This window comes from Achroia grisella, unplaced genomic scaffold (assembly GCF_030625045.1).
Source record: "Achroia grisella isolate CSIRO2021 unplaced genomic scaffold, CSIRO_AGI_Agris_v1 utg1574, whole genome shotgun sequence".
NCBI classification, from domain to species: domain Eukaryota; kingdom Metazoa; phylum Arthropoda; class Insecta; order Lepidoptera; family Pyralidae; genus Achroia; species Achroia grisella.
In genome coordinates, this window is record NW_026712656.1 from 137,253 (window position 1) to 160,180 (window position 22,928).

Genomic DNA, 22,928 nt, shown 5'->3' on the forward strand with positions numbered 1-22,928 from the left:
TATCTATAAATATTTTCACGAACCATTTTTGACATTTTGCGATACGAATGTAAACAAATTTGTGTCAATTATTTATTGTTGATGAACTTATTTACCATAATTCCAAAAATATAACAATACAGTTGTTTGTCAGTGGCTCTATTTCTTGATTATTTATAAAGTGAGTACAAAACAAATATTATATTATTAATTTGCTATTTTTTATTCCTTATCAATAATATCATTCTTACAACTTAATAATATAATTATATTATTCTGTTGATTGATTGATTAATAATATTATTATATTTTTATTATTATTGTATTAATAATTTATAGACTGGATTCTTTTCAGACTTCTTATTGATATAGCGTATTTACTTCCCTTATTTAAATTAACTTTACAAACTTACAACTCAAATAAACAGTGTTAATAACATTTTATAATATTACAATCAACAAGGATACACCAATATGTGAACGATACTTGGGAGAGTATAAATATACTTTTTTTTTTATTTTTCGGTTTTGGATTGTAATTTTATCAAGTATAAAAATGATTGATGACTATTACGGTTGATTGTAGGTTATACATTTAACATCTCAGGCCTAACATTATTTAACTGTAATATTTTTGACCTCATCCAGTAAATCACTGTTCACTATATTAGTCACTAAATTACTCATTAAAGTCCAATTCTGTATATTAGTTTTTTTTTATCTTGTGGATGTAAGTAATAATCATTATTCAAATTAGTATAAAAAAAAGTCAGTGACTCGAAAGATTCAGCCATTCAAGAATCAGTCATTTAAGCGTGAAAAGGCAGAACAAACAGACACATATTTATATTTATAATAATAATATTTATAATAGATATAATTTATAATAGATGTGATCTATTATAAATTATATACCTATGTGATATGGCACTATGAATTTATTAATATTATTAATGAGGTAAGGAAAGAGGGGGAGGGGAAGACCAAGGTACAGTTACATCATGGAAATAGGAGTTGTGTTGTGTCAACATTTAAAAAGACTGATGGAAGATTGTGTAAAATGGCGTAATCTCACCGACAAGAGGATGACTCTTAAATTATGAATGAATGAATGAGATGTATGATGTAACCTATCAAATAATAACAATACTTGCCTATTGTTGAGATAATAAGAAAATATATATATCATAGTATATATTTCTATATAAATAAAAGGCAACATAATCTGAAATACTTTATTTCAATACCACATAGAGATCATGTTATATTATTATTGTGATGTTTAAAATGTTTATAATAAAAAGAATATTAAAATATAAATTTGATAAAACATTTTAATTATTGTTGGTTAATATACTAGTGAATATTCAGTCAGATAGTAAATATGAATTACCTGCAGTTAACAGGGAAATTTTAAGTAAATTTGATTGAGTTCATGAGTGATATACCACATTAGAAATCATCTAATATTCATTAGGGATGTGTAAAAGTAGTCCATTATGACAAAACTTATTATTATTATAATAAATTGATCTTCTAATAGATGTTAATATTACAATAAATTGATTGAGTGATAACCATTTTTTTTCATCTGATTTCTTTGTCCAAATAGTAAATACAAAATCCAGTGTTCGGAACATCCAAAAGATAAGATAAAATTAAGGTTATGGTAAAGTTATTAATTGTGCAAAAAATTATTTATTTATAACACTTTATTGTACAGTAAATAAGCTGGATATAATTCTCTTACGACTTATCCCAAATGAGGAATTAAATTATAATATAAATTTTATATAGAATATTACATCCCTAATATTAATATAACTGAAGTATTTCATCAACAAACATAATGGAAAACAAATGGACTTAATTTTTGTTTTTTTTTATTATTTATATTATTACTTAATAGGGAAGATTGTTCTTGTTCAGGAATAATTACTGGTTATCAGCTTTATCCTATACTATGACTGTATTATTATACCATTTCTATAAAAAATTAAAATTTAAAATGTATTTATTCATGTTCAGTTCCATTACAGACTCTTATGATATGTCAAATCTATCGTCAGTTCAGAATGATTTCGAGATGAGAAGAACTGACAAGAAACTCAGCTCGTATTCTTTTCAAATAAATGTTGTACTTATCTTGAAATTTTTGAAAATAAAATAGAATCTGTATTATTGTAAATACAGATTCATTTTTAAATTCAAATTTGGGAGAATAGAGTGATCACCAGTATATGCTATTTCTAAAGCAAATAGTGTAATCGGTGTTCGTAATCCAAACAGACCAGTCCCCCCACAAGCAGCACTCGTGCACGAGTATGATTAGAGGGACAACATTGACCCGATATAACAATACAGAGTCAGTAGCCTAGTTTAGACACTACTGCCCTGGACTGGGTATCAAATAGTTTTTGAGAAATACTTTCATTATATATGGAAATTGATAAAGCAACTTAGTTAAGTCCATTTTGTAACTGCTTTTTTTTGCACAATAATAATAATTATTACTGAAAGGTGAAAGAAATAAGACTTTTATAATCGCTTATATTATATTGCATTTTTTTTATAAACCTAAATGACAGAACTTACAATCTAAATGACTAATTATTATTTAATTTACATAAAATTAATATGTATAAAAATTATAATTATAATAATAAAATTAAGAAATCACATCATTACTTAGTATGTAAACAGTTCATTTATTTGTAACAATTGTATTCATCGCGGTCTGGGTTTACGTTCACTGGATTCTTCAGACGAGCCTGTCAATACAAATTTATATATTAAAACATTAATCATCTGTATATGAATAATCAGTTACCCAGGTCCATTCACACAGAATCTACACTAAATTACAAACTATACATCACATTTCAATGAGTAGTTACAAAAAAATGCTCGTATCATACGAGAATAGTACCCGCGACCATCAGAAGCTAGGTGCTAAACCGCTAATAGACCATTGAGGTCGTCAAAAGCATTAAAGTGTAGTGTAGTAAGTGAAATTACAAGATAAGAGGCATTTTAATCCTCTGAAGTGGCACAAGTGGCATCATATGTGTCACACGATAACATTTTTAGTGCTGTTCATGTATATATTAGAGACGGTTACCACTTGCCATCAGGTTGGTTGCAATTTTTTTGCCTACTCGTTCTGTCACCCACAGACTTGGCTTTATCCTATTATTTGGGGTCGGCGCAGTATGTCCTCTTCTTTCTCTAATATCTATCAGCTGTCGTATCTAGCCTAACCATATCATCTCATATATATATTATCTTTCACACAATCTATATATCTGTTTTTTGGACGTCCGTCTTCCATCCATTCTCTTTAAGACATCATTTGCTATAATCCATCTAACTTTTTTGGTCGTCCTGTCCCTTTTCATCCACTTACATGTTAAACAGTTTCTTTAAGACCTAATTTATTATTCCTGATAATAATACCATACGAGCGACGGCAGTTCCGCCCCCACCAGCCAGGCTCGCACTGGCAGACGCCGCCGACGCAGGTTCCATGCCAACACGGCCGGGTGCATTCACCACCACGCATCCCCACCTCGCAGTGGTCGCCCCCGAAGCCGATGGGGCACCGGCATTTGTTCACCCCTTTGCACCGACCCCCGTTCAAGCACGGGATCACACATTTTGCTAAAATTAAAACATTTATAATATTTATTGCACCAGATAAAAATATATATTTTTTATGTTAAAGTAGTAACATAGAATCATACGGTCCATCTGATGGTAAATGGTTACCGTAGCCTATGGACGCCTGAGACACCAGGGGTGTCACGTGCGTGTTGCCGACCCTCAAGAAACCTTAATATACCCTTTTTGAAAAACTCCAAGCTGGAGTATCGCGAGAAAACCTCGGCATGTAGTTCGTTCCACAATCTAAGTGTAAGCTGGAGGAAGCTCCTCTGAAACCGCACTGACCGAGACCACAAAGGTTTCAGCGTGTGGGGATGAATTTCCTGTCCATGGCGAGCGGTGCGATAAATAGACCATAAATAGATGGCGGTCTACAAATGTAATAGAATTAATGAATGCGGTGCCCTCAGACTGAAGTTGTATCCGTCTGTCAGGAGTTGGCCTTCAGCCGCTCCATAAGTCGAATAATCGAGGAAGAATAATTTTTAAAATAAAAACAATATCGTCGTTTTTTCGTTCTCCCTTTAAAGGAGAGGCAAGGAAAACTGTGCCCATACAGCCCCAACATCGTCATTATATGTTTGACGTTCTATTTTCAAAATATTTTATTTTTAAAAACAATAAAAGGCTATGTCCTTAATAAATATGCCTGTATGAGGTTATACATACTTACAGAATTCACACCTTAGCCCATAATATCCCTTTGTGCATTGGCAAGTGTCTTTCTGTATGCATTTGCCGCCATTCAAACATTTCTGTGAGCATATACCTGAAATAAATATGTTTAATTAGATGTATATTCTGTTTCAGGTTGAAGAATAATGGTTCGACCAACAGGTCTATTACAACAAGTCACCAAGGCGAATTTACCTTATTGGAAAAAGAATCCTCATGTAAGTGGTATAATTAACACCCTAACTTATGAATAATAATTATTATTTAACATCAAATGCAGATTTTGTGTCATCGGAACAGCAAGCAAGCTGATGGCCTATGTATTGGCAAGTTCGTTTCTACTCCGAAAAGCAGTATTTAAAACAGAGACGCACTATTCGGCTGCACCTGCGTTTTACATTACGCTTATGTGTGTTTATTGCTACAATGCATTTAGAAGTACGTCGTCAACAAGGTTATGTCGGTGTTCGGCCCATTAGGGTCTTTGAGTTGAAGCCAAGTCATTACTCGTTTTTCTATTGACGATATTAGAGAATAGCGGGATAAAGTGAGAATATTACAGAGTCTTCTGTATATTTCAATTTCACCTACTTCTGCCACTAGCAGTTTGCTTTGCAAGCTATGTTCCGGCATGTACCTAACATTGGACATACAAGCATAGTAACGTACTCCTCAGGAGTGGCTCAAGAATGGCTAATTATTTGCAGTTAGACAAAATGATCCGCGTAGACCACGCAGGCGAGCTAGGCGCGGATAGGATATACGCAGGCCAAATGGCTGTCCTAGGCTCCACAGCCGAAGGTCCCTTGATAAAGCATATGTGGGAGCAGGAGAAAAGACACCGAGAGAAGTTTGAGCAGCTTATCAACGACTACAGAGTACGGCCTACTGCGCTCACACCAATATGGAATATAGCTGGTTTTGTACTTGGGGCTGGTGAGTTATACAAATTATTCATTAAAAGTGTATTACTAAAACCATTAGATGTAATTAAAAATGCATTGGACCGAGTATAGATCCTTGTGGAACAACAATGCTTGAAACTCGTTAATTTTTTGTATTTTATTAAAGAAATTACTATTTTTTATTTAGCAAATTAATATACTTTCGGATTACAATGTATTTGAACTACTGAACATCAAAACTTTTTCGAATATAATAAATAAAAATAATAAAGGAAGTACATTTTTTACTTGTAGATTGGTACCTTGATAGCATAACAAACCGTTAATCAAATTTTGTTTGCCCCCTTAAATCAATCAACATTTCCTATTACTTGGAAGAATTTACGACTAAAATCCGTTCATCTCGTTATAATTTAAAATTATTAGTTAATTACAAACCTTTAACTGTATCTTTTGATGTAACTTTAGGTACAGCACTTCTAGGCAAAGAAGCTGCAATGGCATGCACGGTAGCAGTAGAAACAGTCATAGTCGACCATTACAACGACCAGCTTCGAACGCTTATGGAGGACCCCAACATAGATAAGGACATCCTTGATACCATCACAAAGTTCCGTGATGAGGAACAGGAGCACCACGACACTGGTATCGACCACGGGGCCGAGCAAGCGCCGTTTTATAAAGCTCTCACTGAAGTTATCAAAACGGGGTGCAAAGTGGCCATAGAGATTTCGAAACGAGTATAGACAATAATGTTCTCATAAGGGTCGGCAACGCACGTGATACCCCTAGTGTTTCAGGCGTCCATAGGCTACGGTAACCGTTTACCAACAGATGTGCTGTATGCTTGTTTGCCAATGTCGTAATATACAAAAGAAATGTTATGCATAATGAATATGTACTATATTTTGAGAATAAATTGTTAGTTATTTAATATTGGTTTTGTATGTTCCCCTCGATTCTCCTTCTCATTGAAAAGCTGACCGATATTATTCATGAGTTTGATTTGTGTGTAATGGGTCTGGATGTTTTATGTTATATTTACAAAAATAATGTATCTAAGTATATATATCAGCCGTCTCGTACTCATAACACAAGCTCTGCTTAAGGTGGGACTAGATAGCGCTATTTTAATTGTCCAGAGATATTATTATTATTATTTTGCTATTATATCTCAACATTCAAACTAAAACACGGATTGCAAAGCACGGTACTTATTGGGTAGTAGAGCAATCCCAATATATATAATTAAATTATAATTGTAATTAGTTCCAAAGATATGGCATCAATAAAAAAAGGACAGCAAAATATAATCCTTTCTTTAGATACATCAAAGAGTTCTTAACAGTACTTACGGGTGAAGTATCTATATAAATCTGATAATATCGACATACCTCCTTCACAATTCCGGCCCTGGTACCCCGGCGGGCACGAGCATACCCCTGGCGCAGTGCAGTTACCCCCATTCAAGCACTGGGGGTAACATAGCGCGGTCCGACAGTGCTGTCCCATATACCCATCAGGACATTGACATATTTTCTCATGATTGCAGCGACCTTGATTGGCGCACTTTTTGTCACATTCCGGGTCAGGTTCTGAAAATCGATATATTTAACAGATTTCAAAATAGATAGGTTCTTATTTTATTGGTTTAGGTGTTATTTTGCAGAAGACTGTTTCATTACTTAATATATTTATTATTATGCTATTAATATGTGTGAGACCACAGAAGAAAGAATTATGTAATTATTTACTGAAGTATAACCAATGTAATATTTTGCATGTCTTCACATAAGGCGGATTGTATGGAACTATATGTATCCACTTTATAATCACTGTGCACACCACATTCCTTGCAAAGTAAACAATTTAATTTCATTTCAAATATTCAGTGCAGAAACTGGACCACCTCTACTGGAAGCGTCACGACCTCATCTATTGGTGATCAATTCCCACCGTTACTAGTTTGCACTATGGGTGTACACTGCTGAACATTTGTGGTCTAACACATGCTAATAGTAGCGATATTAAATGAAATAATATAAATATATTAAGCAATAGTTCTTATTTCAATATTATGCAGTTTTATTTAACCAACAAACTCGTGATGGTGTACATATATTATGTTACGCCACACTACTTTACCAAATTTTGATGTTTTAGGTCGAAAGTGTTTGTGTACGCTTTAGAAATAGCTACTATATCAGCTGTGTCTGCCTTTGTCTAACCTGCTGATATAGACAAAGACAGAATACGCAATTACTTCAACTTACTCTCCAATTCTTCATGATATCGCTAAATCTATTTCATAATGTAAGAATTATTTAATCCCAGAAAGGTCCAGTAGTGGGTACAAAAATACCAGGTGTAATTAGGATTTTATTAGTCCATTAAATATAAAATTGATACAGTAAATCTGAATTGAGATTTAGTGTCAGTTAATTTGGGTCTTCCAAACTAATAATAAAACTATACAGTATCCACTGAGGAAAAATATGAAAATTTTATACTTCAATCATTTAGTGAGGACTCACAGAAGTCGCGAGTTCGAAGTCGATCGATTTCACATAATGTGCACCCATGTTATATAGATATATTCATCACAGTATATGTATTGATACATTATCACCTTTACAGTGTACTTTTTTATTTCTAAAATGGTAGGTTTCAACTTTTGCCGTAATTTGCATGTCATATATAATTAACTCCATATAGACTAGTAACAGTGGAAACAAATTATACAACCGATAAAGTTAGTCTATCTACCTTATTTGGACTTTTTGTCGTGAATATAGACAATTAATCAAATAGATTAAACAATAGTTTATTTACAAAAAGTCTAGATGAATTTATCATAGATAAGGGGACTTGTTTAAACGCAATATAGGTCGGTATTAGAAATTGACAAATGAATTGTGGTACCAGATTAAGGCTGCTGATATACAGTCGATTAGTTGTCAGTTTACCCAAATTCAATTACTCTATGTCAAGCATGATATAAAACCTAGACCGCACTGCAGTTACCACAGTCGTTAATGATCGCGTAATTGTTCTTAAACTCTATACTATTATTTTATTAACGGCTAAAAACCGTGATAAAGTAACAACCCTCAATTATGTAACAATATCAGTAACAATTTTAAAAACGCGTTCAAAATTACAATTCTTCCATTCAATGTAGGTGGACCATTTTGATAAATGGTCTACATTGAATTTATTTGAATTTGAACGTATAAATTAGCCCCAAATTACCACGCGTAAACGGTTAAAAAAATCGCAAACCCAGGATTTAAATTTATTATTATTTTAGATTTTAATTTACAATAGAAGATATAACAAATAACATCGTTACATAATTCGGCAACTGTAGTTTGCGTGCGACCACTTAAATAAAGTAACCGCAGACAGATTTTGATTTTGAAAACCGCAGGAGAAATATTGAGTGCGGCCTAAGTCTAAAGCAAGCAGAATGTAGTACAAACCTAAAAACGCAAATGCTGTGAGCAGAGGCACCGTGAGTTCAGCCAATCAGCGGACTCCGCGACAAGGCACCAGAAAAAACAATGCATTCGTGTTAATACGGCCTGAGTGGTATATGGTCAGGCTTGCAGTGAAATTATAAAAAAATCACCCACATGACTATGTTTAATAATAGCATATATTATTACAGTATATTTTCAAATACCGTGTGAACCGCCTCTTTTTTATGTTTTCTTCAAATTGAAACTAAGAAAATAACTAATGCAGATTTTAGTTCTAGAACAGTAACTAAGAACTGCTTTAGTTATTTTCTTTAGTTACATCTTGTAGATACAGCATACCACAATATATCTAAGTTTTGTTTTAGAACTTTCAGTATTACAATTTTTTTGCATCGCTCGCCATCCACCTGATATTCATTCTCACACCTTAAAACTTATGTGGTCACGCACAGTGGGATTTCAGAGGAATTTACCCTTGCGAACACTCAGATTGAGAAATAAACTACCAGCCGAGATTTCTCCTAAAAATTACAGTAGCTGTGTTTTTGAAAAAAACTGTATATTACGGCACTCCTATAATGTACGTTATTTATAATGTTAACCTCGTCTTAACATGAAGAATTTTATAATAAATAAAGGCATTTACCATTAATAACGTATATTTAATACGAAACTGAAAAAAAAACTCCTCAGGCTGAAATTTGTGGTACGAGGTACTAATTCGTAAAAACTGTACCTCTGACAAATACATATCTATGTATTTTTGTAATATTCATAAGATTAGTTCGAAACTATAGAAAAAAATAGTAATACATATATCAAATATTTATTAGATGCAAGTTTTTAAATAACTAAAAAAAAAAAAGTATTTTTATTCAAAATTTAGATATCAATTCGTATTCTAAGGTTTTTTGTTTCGTTCATTTTGTTATTCTAGGGTTAAAAAGAACACGTATTACAGGGAACTCGCTTGGCAACTACAATTCTAGACATCCAATCTGTTATATGTAACCAATCATAAATTCAAAAACAATGCACCAATAAAATATCTATTGCCGTATTGTTCAACGCCACACAAATCTACCGTGCGTACAAAGACTTAGTTTATTGTATGTTATGGCGGTTCACACCTTCATATGCAGCCGTATAGGTTATTAGTTAGCATAAAGCAAAATAAATTTGAGCTGGGACTAAATGCAATGTTTTAGTACCTCGCAAACGGCTTAGTGCGTCCGTTTGGCACAATTTATGGGCTAAAAAGCATGAAATGTTTAATTAATAAAGCGAAATAACTAATCCTGATTCTAATACACCATTAGAACGTTATAACCTTGGATATAGTCACTTTGCACATGAAATAATGATGAAAATAGAGTTTTTTTTTATTCTAATTCTTAGGTACATGAAAGGAATGATCTGCCCCGTCTTGTTGCAACATTTATAAAAAATAAAACATCTTATAAATATATTTTAACTATTAAAATATCGCCGTAATAAAAGAAGAATAATTATTATAACATTATTATTGTTTTAAAAATCGTTTAATTAGGATAGGCAAAGGACTTGGCCCAGGATCTTTAATTATTAGAATATGTTACTTTTACTTTAAAAAAATAAATGTTAAGGACCAAAATGTTCAATCGATAAAAGGGATTTATAAGATGTTTAAGGGAAAATATAATCATACTAAATACTTACATACTGAAAGTTTCATCACGGTGTATTAGAATTGTAACAAAGTAACACATTTTATTTGATTTATTTGTAGAAGTTAGGCAAAAATAATGAATTAATTTTGTATGACATATAGGCACGACAAACAGTTGAAAAAATAGACATTATGAAATTAGTCATCAAAATTAATTAGCATATAAAAATTCGTTAATGTGTTCATTAATTTTTGCCTTGCGTTTGTAATCTGGATAATAAAATAATTAATGTTAAAAATTAAGTAAAAGCACCACGCCTGTGTTTTTGAAAATAAGTAGCCTTTTTATGTATCATAAGTTCATAACAGAATAAATATATAAAGAATTTTCATTATTACTACGGTTTAACGAGTCATTAATACTTATAAAAATTAGCATAAAGGATCCATAGAGAAATAACCACGTTTCTTTTTAGTAGTGTAATCTGTGTAATCCGATTTTATTGCTTGTTTGGCTACATCAGGTACTTTATATATAAAAAATATTACTTCACTAAATATCAGAATTCAGGTAAAATACGTGGGATTTCCTGCCAGACAGGATTACATACTAAAAACCCTATTATCTCCGATTATGCAATCTTAGGGGAATTTGAATAACAGTTGGCTTTATACTCGACCCTCGTTGTTTGCGGTTCTCCGCTAGTGCACACTACTTATCGATTCTGTTATGTGGTTTTATACGACTCAGATTTTTTCCTGTACTAAAAACTCATCAATCAAATCATTCAATTTGGAAAACTACTAATTAAAATATAGTGATTACATGCTCATAGTTATTGATGATGTCATAGTGGTTATAAACTCAGTGGATGCTAGTAATTGATTTCAAATTTCGAATCATGTTAGTAGATAACAGCTATTGCCCATTAGATTGGCGCAATTAATAATTAAAACACGAAATTTGAAAATAGAATGCACAATATTATAATTATTGTTTATTCCTTAGCTACAGATGCAAAAACACAGGCGAGTAGTGTTAAAAATGCGTTGGCGATACAATACCTGTCCTCTCTAAATACACACCTCTCTGTGCGCATTCCTTCTTTAAACTTAACCTTAATGGGGTGCCTTTTAACGAGACATTATGAACAGTTTTGAGTTCGAGACTTATTCCGAATGTTGCTACGCCGCTGCTGTTGCCCATGCATGGCAAAAATATACTGAACTCTGGGGACAAAACTTCAGTCATAAATATCTTTTTTAATAAATACACGTATTGAAGACAAGTTTTCTATAACTATAAATATATATAATACATAAAATTCTCATGTTTGTTAACAAACTCCTCCGATACAGCTTTACCGATTTTTATGATTTTTGTGTGCATATCGGGTACGTCTGAGAATATCCGCCATCTATTTTTCATACCCTTCAATGATAAGGGTCATTCACCATAAATATGTTTATTATTTTTTTTATGATTCGGCATTAAAAAAACCTATAACCTTCTATCACCCTTTTACTATCAACCCCTATTTTTAATAGCGATTTTAATTTATATGCCAAAACGTTTGCAGGGTACGCTAGATCTTGTATAGAATAATATGTAGTCGCCCTGGCTTCACCCGGGTGTACATGTATTATTACAGAAATATTTATATATATAGTATAAATGTTTGTCTAGAAATACTCTATCTATTAAAAAAAACTGGCTAAAAACCGTTGCGTAGTTTTATGTCTAGTAATAATACTCTATCTATTAAAAAAAAAACTGGTTAAAAACCGTTGTGTAGTTTTAAAGATCTAAGCATACATAGAGACGGACAGACAGCGAAATCGACTTTGTTTTATAGTAGTTTTTACCTTTAGGCGTTTTAGGCACCCGTCCTTTAGTTTTAATTGAGAGAACGGGGGGCTTCAGTATTTTGAGATCTGATGAGGTGAGAGTATCGAAGTTGTACTCATATCTCTTCCTGGACTTCCACGTGAAGTTCACGTAGCCCACCTCCGAAGGTATCACGGGCAGCTTCAACGAGAAGTTCGGGTCCAAAATGTACGGTGATATATGACCGTTCAATATTGCGTATATTTGCATTGATATGCCTGTAAATGAAATGAAATGTATTTATTTGTATGAAATATGGTATAAATATTAAAAGAATGTCAGTATTAATAAAATTGTCCACATATTTCGCCATTGTTTTGGCATGCAAAAATTTTAGTACCTAATATACAAATTATACAATAGAATTAATGAATTTACATTTAAAATTGTATTATATGTCAAATATAGATAGATATGTAACATAAATTATTTGTATTTAGAAAATTATAAATATATATAATTTATATATATAAGTATCATAAAACATTTACAATTTCGTGTATTTATCCTAAAAAAGTTTGTGCCTTCTCCAACTTATTGTTACCAATTTCACATTTATGCCCATACGTTACGTTTCAGCCTCCTCTACCCTCTTGTCACCAATGTCACACTTACACCCATAACATGTGACGTAATTTATGGATGGGCCCTAATTGAGCTAATTTCAGCCTCCTCTAACCTATTGTCACCAATGTCAGACTTAGGGTCACATACTGTGTCACATTGTCACATGTCACACACATAATGTGTCACAATGCAAATAGAAATCTACATATTTCGCCTACACTACGTCATCAAGGAACAGGACATTATTGACTATATACGGACCAAAAGTAACCTGACATTGAGGGTGATGCAGCTGGAATCGAATCACAATGCGAGCTTCGAAGTATTCGTGGCGCTGGTACCAACTAACTTTTGTGAGACATAAATTTTCGATGAGCCTTAATTAAGCGTGAGATCGGAGACCATTGCCCATTTCTGGGACATAAATTAGGGTACAATAAATAATAATTACCACTGAACATGCGGACTTGCTGTTCATCAATCCACAGCGATATGTCGGAGTGTTGTCTGGCCTCAGGGTCCCTGTGGCCCCGGCGGCCGGCGCCTACCGTGAGCGACATAGCAAGAGCGACCCCAGCCACCAGCCTCGCGCCTGTCGATGCCGACCGCCACATACTTCAATTTTATATTTCTCGTCACTGTCCTGCAATGAATAGAATATAATAGAACAGAACAGAACAGAATAGAATAACATTTACTAGCTGACCCTCGCCACTTTGTCTGCGTCACACTTACTTGACATTTATCTTTATATTTCACCTAATTTACATAATATATTATGCATTATAGCGTTGTTTAGTATGATATTTCCTTTCTTCTATACTAAGATTATCGTAATAATAGATATTACTAGCTGTCCCGGCAAACGTTGTTTTGCCTTAAAATTAAAATAAAAATTTAGAGGTGGACTACCCCTAACATTTAGGGGGATGAAAAATAGATGTTGGCCGATTCTCAGACCTACTCAATACGCTCACAAATTTTCATGAGAATCGGTCAAGCCGTTTCGAGGAGTATGGGAACGAAAACTGTGACACGAGAATTTTATATATAAGATAAACGCGGAAGTTTGTAAGTGTGGATGGAGGGATATTTGTCACTCTTTCACATAAACTACTGAACGGATTTTAATGAAACCTTACAATAATATAGCTAATCATAATAACACAGTCTGTTAATTCCGAGCGGTTGAAAGCACGGATACAGCTAGTATTAAGTATTATGTTCACGCTATTCACTGTGCAAAATAATGAATTAACATAACAAATAACATAGGTACTTGGCTTATATCAGCAACAGCTGCATGCAAAATAATTTCTTGTTTTGTGAATTGTATTATTTGTGTTATTAAATAATTATCTTCAGAAAATTAAACATTTATAAACTTAAATATCTAAATATTGGAATTATTGTCACAGATAACTATTATAACTATATATTACACTCATAACAACATTCAGAACCCAACAGTACCTAAGAAACTTTTTTCTAATTGTGTAACAATCTAAGAATAATTAGAATGCCAAAACACTGTAATATTAAAAAAAACAGGCTACATAGGTGTATCAGACAGATCATCGAATGAACATATATATTGTGGTAAGTCTTTTTAATTACGCAAATGGTATTATACCGTAACTGCTTTAAAATCTCAACTTGGATTTATTCACGTAAGTTTCTTTTAAACTGTGTAACTTATATTTCATGCCTTTTTAAGAAAAAGGGTGTCCAACAATGACCGTGTAAATAGCTTATAATTTGTTGGTCAAACTTACAAAGCGCGTTTCAAACGGTACCAACAAAAAATGGGGGTGAAAAAATAGTATTATCAGAGTTAATTGATTGAGCGCTTATGGGACGTGCTTCCACACAGGTACAACCGTGAGAAAAGACTGTAGCGCGTAAAAAAGCGACAACTTCATTAAATATCCCCTGTCAAAAGTAATGTGTTCTTGTTTTTTTTTACTCGCTCCCGATGTCAAATTATACTTACGAAAGGTGTTAACAAAAAAGAAGACCAAGGGCAGGGATGCACAACTGTTTTGTCTATGAACAGATATGTTTCTTTTTTTTTTAAAATATAAGTAGCAATTATGCATTTTTTAATAGGCTCTACTTGAGAATAACAACATCGTGATTTTCAATAAAATTTTAAAGTTTAGACATCATTGGGATATCTTATCTATTACATTTTCTAACTTTTGCTACGGCTTCGGTGGTTTAGCGGTATAATACAACAATTTACTTCCGATGGTCATGGCTTCGATTCCTCGTATGGTACAAACATTTGTATTCGTGCGTAAGATTGTGTATCGGTCGGGGTTTTTTCTATGTACATATTTCCATAAAAATATCTGATTTTATTCATTATTTGTCTAGTACTCATTACACAATAACTTTTTAAACTAGATGGCGCTGTGTTAATTATTGAAGGATATTATTACAGGACATTTTAATTTAAGTAGATAATCGGGAAATTTCAACGAGAAACTGCATTTAAAATTATGATTACCCGTATTTTTGTACATATAGAAATAAATGTTTTTTAAATATCTCATGGACCAAGTGATCATCCATATACATATGTCATCCTTTACAGTTTACGCGTCAACCAATATTATATCATTTTTGTATTCAAGTTAAAAAAAAAACTATTAATACTCTGTGGTACTGTTGAGCTCATACGAATGCCTAAATTATAATTATCGTATTTTGTTATTATAACAATCATAGACTAAAAACAAACGCCCACGTCATGCACAATATGCTTAATTTTATTGTTATGTGTCAATAAATTAGTTTAAAGTTTACAAAGGTCATCAGATATTTTGTAGCACAGAGTATACAGTGGTTGGCGCTTAAATTTATCATACCTCTGCTTACGGAAACAAAATATGTGCGCTAAAACCATTTTCACGTGTATTTTTTTAAAGAAATATTAATTGAGAGAAAGGTCATTATAATATACTTGATCTTTGTTGGAATTTATACAAATATTAATCTATATAGCTTGTAATATACATATTATAGAGTGGTAGAGCGGATTTTGTTATAAGGAAAGTAAACTTTGGAACTACAACAGCACGACTGTTTAATTCACATAGTGAAATATAAGTCAATAATATATAAATTAATTCTATAAAGTCATATGCACATGCTCGCATCCCAATTCTTGAGATAGGTTACGATTAGCTCAGAATGATTGCTAGGAGAAACCAGCGTAGGTGCCATTTTGAAAACGTGACAACTAAATAGAGAATCTGTGAGAGTCAAACCAATATTACAAAATGTTTTTTTTTGGTGAAAATGGGTTAGCATAAAAATAACATGCATAATTAGGTACTCCAATCAATTTAATGATTTGAGGTGAAGGTTATTCACACATTTGTCAATAAACTAATTATTTTATCTACAAAGTTACGATTTCGTAGTTCGATTCAATATTGATTATTTTTCTCAGTATTTACTTTGCAAGCTGATTGAATTTAAGTAACAAGAAATAAAATATTTTTAACTATAAATACTGAAATAGGAATAATATATTTGCAAGCATTTATTTCCATAGATTCATTTTGAAGGTTCTGTTCGTAGCACTGTGAAATTGTGCAGACTATCCTTTTTTAGAAGTATCATAAACGCGAGGACAACTCTTATAAAACGTAGTGTGCTCTGTGGTTTTCGGGAATTCTAATTTTAAAAATATATTTTGAAAATATGAATTTACTAATTCCGATAATGGAAAGATCCCTAAAAGTTTTTAATATAATAATTTTTTCGGGTTTCAACCCATCTGGTCAGTGACAGTTTCGGCAGTCTAACAATGGTGTTGTTGTGGTGGCGATCTTTTCTGTTGAGATGATATGCTTACTAATAAATAATATGTATGTTTGCAGCAGAAGAATTGTATTGTCTTTTCTTATAATATTTTTTACACTAATGTCAATCAGTATTTGACAACTAAACTATTACAACTATATATTAAATCACAAATTAATAAGTAGGTCGTATATACTCGTAACAGGTGCCAAATCCATAGACATTAAGATCGTAGATACATAAGAGATCCTCGAAGTCTATAGACAAGTCGAGAAAAGCCGCGGGAAACTATACGAGAGGAAACGATTGGTAATAAATATTTAAGTATTTTATTAGACCATTGCAGAGGTGAATATATTATTTAATTTTATTACATTTTTACTTATTGGAGTACTTATGTTACATAAACAATGTAATTTGAGATAACCCCCAAATTAGTTATGATAAATATATTTCATAAATAGGTAAGTAGGTATGTTTGTTGTTTGGAATATTAATAACTATATTAGGCACTAGCTGTGCTCGCGACCTAGACTGCGTGGAATTTAACTTTATTTTTCTAAAATAAAAGAATTTTCCTAAACTTTATGTAGCCTAAGTTAAATCAGCTACCTGCCAATAACAGTCCCGTCAAAATCGGTCCAGCCATTTCAAAGATTAACTGGAACAAACAGACAAGATGACAGACAAAAATGGTAAAAATGTTATTTTGGTGTATGTACCCTATATTATATTCATATGTATGTAGTAAAAATGGTTATTTCAATATTACAAACAGACACTTCAATTCTATTTATATGTATAGATGTAGGTATAGATTATAAATGTTAGTCAGGTTAGATGCTTGGAGGATTACAATCTTATAAATTCAGTGTCACCTATAGAATGACCATTTATCGGCAGTTCATTGTTTTATGACGGAGTGGTCAACATGTTGACAGCAGGTTTAAATCGGCATCCAAAACTATCAAAATATTGTAAATCACTAACTAATTATGTAGGTACCTACTCCTTCGCTTCAGAAGTCACAGATTACATAAATATTAGGATACTGGTAGAGCTAACTGTACCATGGTACCAAATGGTATACATGACCATGGGTAACAAATATATCCAAACACCAGGCAATAAAAACAAACAAATATTATGAACTAATAAACAAATTAACGAATAATGCCTACATGGTTATTTTATATATATATGTGTGGTCGAAGTGCGAACGATAGGGCAATCGTGTCCTATCTAGTACTGCAGTTCTCTACTAGAACGTGTATCTAAAGGACAGGGAGATACTTTTACCTTTTATCTGGACAAGGAGAGACTTTTACCTTTTGTCTGGACAGGGAGAGCCTTTTACCTTTTGCCTGGACAGGGAGAAACTTTTACCTTTTGTCTGGACAGGGAGATACTTTTACCTTTTGCCTGGACAGGGAGAGACTTTTACCTTTTGCTTGGACAGGGAGAGACTTTTGCCTTTTGTCTGGACAGGGAGAGACTTGTACCTTTTGTCTGGACAGGGAGGGACTTTTACCTTTTGCCTAGACAGAGAGAAATTTTTACCTTTTGTCTGGACAGGGAGGGACTTTTACCTTTTGCCTGGACAGGGAGATACTTTTACCTTTTGCCTGAGCAGGGAGGGACATTTACCTTTTGCCTGGACAGGAAGATACTTTTACCTTTTGCCTGGGCAGGGAGGGACTTTTACCTTTTGCCTGGACAGGGAGATACTTTTATCTTTTGTCTGGACAGGGAGAGAAACTCGGGCGGTGAAGTCGAATGTTGACTTATGTACAACCTTATAACTCTTAGCTTATGTTAAGCTGTCTGCGAGTGAAAGTCTCGTCAGAATGGGTGCAGCCACTACACAGATTAGCAAGAACAAACAGGTAAACAGACAGGCAAAAAATGAATTAACTTCTTTAGATATTTTGTTTTTAATTTAGGGACTAACTATTAGGAACTTTTATACAGATTTTGTACATTTCTAATTTAGGCATTTTTCAGAAGATTCATATGAGAACGGGAAAAGTCGTGATCAGCTAGTAATAATGTATATGGGGAAGATAATGTTTTTAATGCAAATGTTACTTTGTGAGTTTCGCCTGACGGGGACATCCTGCGATAACGAGCAATGTGCGAATGACCCCATGTGCAGTTTGCAAATCTGTCGCCAAACTGTACTTACATAAGTACCTAGTATTTTATATATATACGAGCTGTACACGCGACTTCGTCCGCGTGGAATTTAACTTTATTTTTCTAAAATAAAAGTACCTAACTTGCTGCTTATTACATCAGCAATAATTTATTTATTTACCTGATGATTTATTTATGCTCACAATATTAATATTATAAACGTGAAACTTTGTACTCATTCACGCAAAAACTACTCAACTGATTTTGATGAAACTTTACAGTAATATAGCTTATACACCAGAATAACACATAGGCTATATTTTATATTGAAATGTATATACCGAAATGCAACGCGGGTGAAACCAGTTTGATTAAAAAGTTGAGTCAGTTAATTAACAAACGTTTTAACAAAATGTGTAGCACCTCTGACTTACTTGTTAAGCTAACCAGCCGCTCCGGGCCGATACGATACCCGTTCAAGAAACAGGTAACAGAGTAAAAAGTAAAAAAATAATGTCCGGCAACGGGCCGCGCCACCGCTGCTGTCCTGTAGCCCATCCCTACTTATTCGTGTACTAGACTTTTTTTAATCGTTTGTAACAAATCATTATTATTAAAATTGACACTGGCCATAAATTGTGTGATTTTTTAATTCAAATTATATCTATACATATAAATAAAATTGAAATGTCTGTTTGTAATATTGAAATAACAGTTTTTTAGTACATACATATGAATATAAATACGGTACGTACACCAAAATAACATTTTTTACAATTTTTATCTGTCTGTCTGTCTGTCTGTTTGTGTCTGTCTCTGTCTGTAGTAGTCAAGAGTAAACTTAGGCTACTTTTATTTTAGAAAAATAAAGTTAAATTCCACGCAGACAATGACGTGAGTACAACTAGTCCTATATGAAAGAGAAAGTTTTAGGTCAATTGTTCTAATCTCACATGTCACTTTAGCTATATATAAGTACCTAAGATAACTAATTTTCTAGTATTACATGCCGATGTTGAGCTGAAATCGTAATGAGTCATTAGTACTTACACTAATGTATACTATTTATATCTCATTAAAGGAAAACCTCATTTTACAATTGCAGACAATATACAACTGCAGATGTTTCATAGAATTTTAAAAATAGAAGCCATAGAGCAATTATTATTACTTTTTAATGTAGTTTTATTGGCGGAGTACGCCATTATGAAAATTAAAATAAAATTGAATATAAGGAACAAACTGTAATGCTTCTAAAAAGAATAACTTGCATAGTTTCAAACAATCTTTTTTAAGAAATATATGCATGTAACAAATCTCTCAAAATTAATATAGTTATGCAAAAAGTGCAATTTCAATGAAAATTTCATTCAAAAAATATTTTATACCTACGCGAATTTGATTGAAGCCTAAATAACAAAATGACATATGTTCTTTCTCTTTCTTTTACATGCTAATCATTACATACTTTGTATAAAAAGAAGCCTTTTCCGCTGTCTGTTCACTTAGGGCTTCTAAACTACGCAAGGGATTTTAGTGCAGTTCTTAGCAGTAGATATGAGTGATTCAAGACTTCAAGAAGAACATTAATGTATAATACATGAACCTACACCCGTACGAAGCCGGGGCGAGTAGGTAGTATTCTTTCGTATAAGAATACAAGCTCACAAACAGTTATCAATTAGTAAAGTGTTTCGTTTGAATCAATTACTAATTAGTAAAATACCTATTCCATTATAATACAACTAACATAAAATGGATGTTATTTTCACAAGGATAAAAATCCGGTTTTGTAATTGCAGTGTTCGCACCTTGACCTCGGCTGGATATTGGCCGAGACAAAGTTATTAATTATTTGGATGGGTTTACCGGGCCGGTGCAGCGTGCATTGTGCTTTCAACATTTGATCCCGGTGTTAGCCCCCTATTAATAACGCTGCTCTTGTTTACACGCGCGCCAGATACTATTGTTTACTTTCATCGTTCTTTTTAATCTTCCAACTTTTTTTATACCCATACGAGGACTTGTATGTATTATTGATTTTTTTTAATGTCTCTATCCAACTTTTTTTATACCCATACGAGGACTTGTATGTATTATTGATTTTTTTTAATGTCTCTAATAACTGTTACCAATCTCAACTTTTTTTATGACTAAGGAATACTTACTATACATTTATAATTAAATCAACTATCCAAAAGTGCTTAAGCAATGATAAAATCGATTTGGTTTAGCATCGATCAAACAATTAACTTGTTAAGTGGGATCAACGATCTGTTTACAGATAGCTGTTATCCCGCAAGAATTTCGCGACAGTGACAACTCGAAAACATAATTTATACGTACCCGTGAATAAGGTAATCCTTACACACACAAATAATTTTTAATTGAAGGCAAAGGACATGTGGCCACACTTTTATATCTCACTCACACTTCGCGAACGTCTTTTTACGTTTCAATATTATCAAACGATACGTGTCTGTATAGAAGTGCGGTTCAACGCAGACTGCCTACATTTGTGCTTTTGCTTTATCAACAAACTCACTATGCGTTTGCCAGTCACTAAATCAGAGGATTCTAATCCTTATTCCATTCTGATAAAGATTACCACATGATATAATATAATTTTCGGTAATACAAAATATCGTCATCCTGGACATCTCCTGGTTTATAGAAATGATATTTTTATATTGAATCAAAAGTATTGTAGGTAAAAAATATATATAATCACTTATAAGAAACAAAATTGTTGTATAAATAATAAATGATACCAACACAATTACAGAAAGCTTATTTCTGTTACGTATTCACAACTAACCGCCTTATTTATAAATATATATATAGCGATTTATATTCAATAATCCGTAGATGCAGAATTGCTTTCTCTGTCTACAACCGTTTACTAGTGACCATAATAAATATTCGTTAATGAGGAAGCGTAATTAAGACTAATTGAAAGATATACTCGGCCCGATCAGACCGAGGTTAATATGTTTAACCCCATAAATATTCTGAAATTGTTTTGTATCTATTAACAAGGTAATAAATCAAATATGATTATCTAACAGTATTCAAGTATATGTATTATACCTAACGATATACACGGCAGGACCCTCGTATTTATACATTATCTGTGTTAAATTTGTAGCCTGTGTTATTCTGATGTATAAGCTGTATTAATGTAAAGTTTTATCAAAATCCGCTGAGTAGTTTTTGCGTAAAAGAGTAACAAACAAACATCTATCTGTCTATACTCACAAACTCTCGCGTTTATAATATAAGTGATATTTTTACTAAGAAGAAAGATAAGATTTCTCCTGTTCTGATTCCTTCCCTTGAGTTTAGATCAGGGATTGTTGTTAACACGTTGAAGACCGCATTGAAAAACCATATTTCTCACATAGGGACCTGCATTTTTTTTATTGTTACTTACGTGTATTATTTTTTAAATACGTTTTTAGTGTACAATAAACTGAGGTAGACATTATTTAATCCCTACATTTATTTTAATTAAAGTGCTCCCGGGGGATCACCCAGTCCCGACGTGTAAATTTACTTTCGTTGCGGAGGCCACCACCGGTGGGCATGCGTATGGTCTTTAACGTATTAAAACATTTTATCTATATTCATGTTAAAGTGAAGAAATAAATAAATAAAATATGTATCAGTACATTAAAAATGGGCAGATCCATTTTTAATGTAGTTGTAATGACAAACAAGATCCCACCAGATGGAGTGGTAATCGTTGCCTCCATGGCGTTTTTCATTCATGAAGACTAAGCTGTAATGCCTCAGTGTGCCTCAGTGCTTCATAATTTTACTGCAGTAACCCACTTGACCCGATCCCTCATCCTATTCAAACGTGGATGGTTAGTAATGGCACAGATAACATAATATTACATACAGATACCCCATCCCATACAAGAAAATGGTTCCTTCCTAACTCGTGTGCTATTCCGGAGCTATTTTATTTGCCACCTAGCCGCTAGATCGCTATCTCAGTTCGGAACGTGGATTAGTAACAAAGCATGAAAATAGTTGGCAGTCAATTCAGTCTACATGACATCTGTTTTACAAAGATATGTATATAATAGATATGTAGGTAACTGTATCGTGTACCTCATTAGGGACGATTAGATTCAATGTAAATGTGTAGGTATAATATCGTT

General features: G+C 32.8%; 2 protein-coding genes across 4 annotated transcripts; one reads left to right on the top strand and one right to left on the bottom strand.

Moving 5' to 3' along the window:
* Nucleotides 1-54: 54 nt before the first annotated feature.
* Nucleotides 55-6,156, top strand: LOC131841199 (5-demethoxyubiquinone hydroxylase, mitochondrial). The gene is made up of 4 exons (XM_059189473.1): nucleotides 55-160; nucleotides 4,453-4,535; nucleotides 5,025-5,253; nucleotides 5,691-6,156. Exons 2-4 carry the CDS (start codon nucleotides 4,464-4,466, stop codon nucleotides 5,966-5,968), a joined length of 579 nt encoding a protein of 192 aa, XP_059045456.1. The 5' UTR covers nucleotides 55-160; nucleotides 4,453-4,463; the 3' UTR covers nucleotides 5,969-6,156.
* LOC131841198 (protein shifted) lies at nucleotides 2,633-21,275 on the bottom strand. 3 transcript variants are annotated; one of them, XM_059189470.1, is made up of 8 exons: nucleotides 21,106-21,275; nucleotides 13,259-13,450; nucleotides 12,219-12,458; nucleotides 11,439-11,582; nucleotides 6,617-6,817; nucleotides 4,316-4,411; nucleotides 3,436-3,639; nucleotides 2,633-2,750 (listed from the first exon to the last, which is right to left on the bottom strand). In XM_059189470.1, exons 2-8 carry the CDS (start codon nucleotides 13,419-13,421, stop codon nucleotides 2,707-2,709), a joined length of 1,092 nt encoding a protein of 363 aa, XP_059045453.1. In that variant the 5' UTR covers nucleotides 13,422-13,450; nucleotides 21,106-21,275; the 3' UTR covers nucleotides 2,633-2,706. The 3 variants fall into 3 exon arrangements, with proteins under 3 accessions (XP_059045453.1, XP_059045452.1, XP_059045455.1); XM_059189469.1 differs by having other exon boundaries at nucleotides 11,418-11,582; XM_059189472.1 differs by having other exon boundaries at nucleotides 2,659-2,750; nucleotides 3,441-3,639; nucleotides 11,418-11,582.
* Nucleotides 21,276-22,928: the final 1,653 nt, after the last annotated feature.

Excerpts from the sequence above, each read along its gene's own strand:
- LOC131841199 (XM_059189473.1), top strand. The coding sequence starts at position 4,464 with ATGGTTCGACCAACAGGTCTATTACAACAAGTCACCAAGGCGAATTTA. Across the intron at positions 4,536-5,024 it reads ATTGGAAAAAGAATCCTCAT|TTAGACAAAATGATCCGCGT; the intron begins GTAAGTGGTATA and ends AATTATTTGCAG. Across the intron at positions 5,254-5,690 it reads TGGTTTTGTACTTGGGGCTG|GTACAGCACTTCTAGGCAAA; the intron begins GTGAGTTATACA and ends ATGTAACTTTAG.
- LOC131841198 (XM_059189469.1), bottom strand. The coding sequence starts at position 13,421 with ATGTGGCGGTCGGCATCGACAGGCGCGAGGCTGGTGGCTGGGGTCGCT. Across the intron at positions 12,459-13,258 it reads GCAAGTCCGCATGTTCAGTG|GCATATCAATGCAAATATAC; the intron begins GTAATTATTATT and ends TTTCATTTACAG. Across the intron at positions 2,751-3,435 it reads GAACTGCCGTCGCTCGTATG|GCTCGTCTGAAGAATCCAGT; the intron begins GTATTATTATCA and ends TTGTATTGACAG.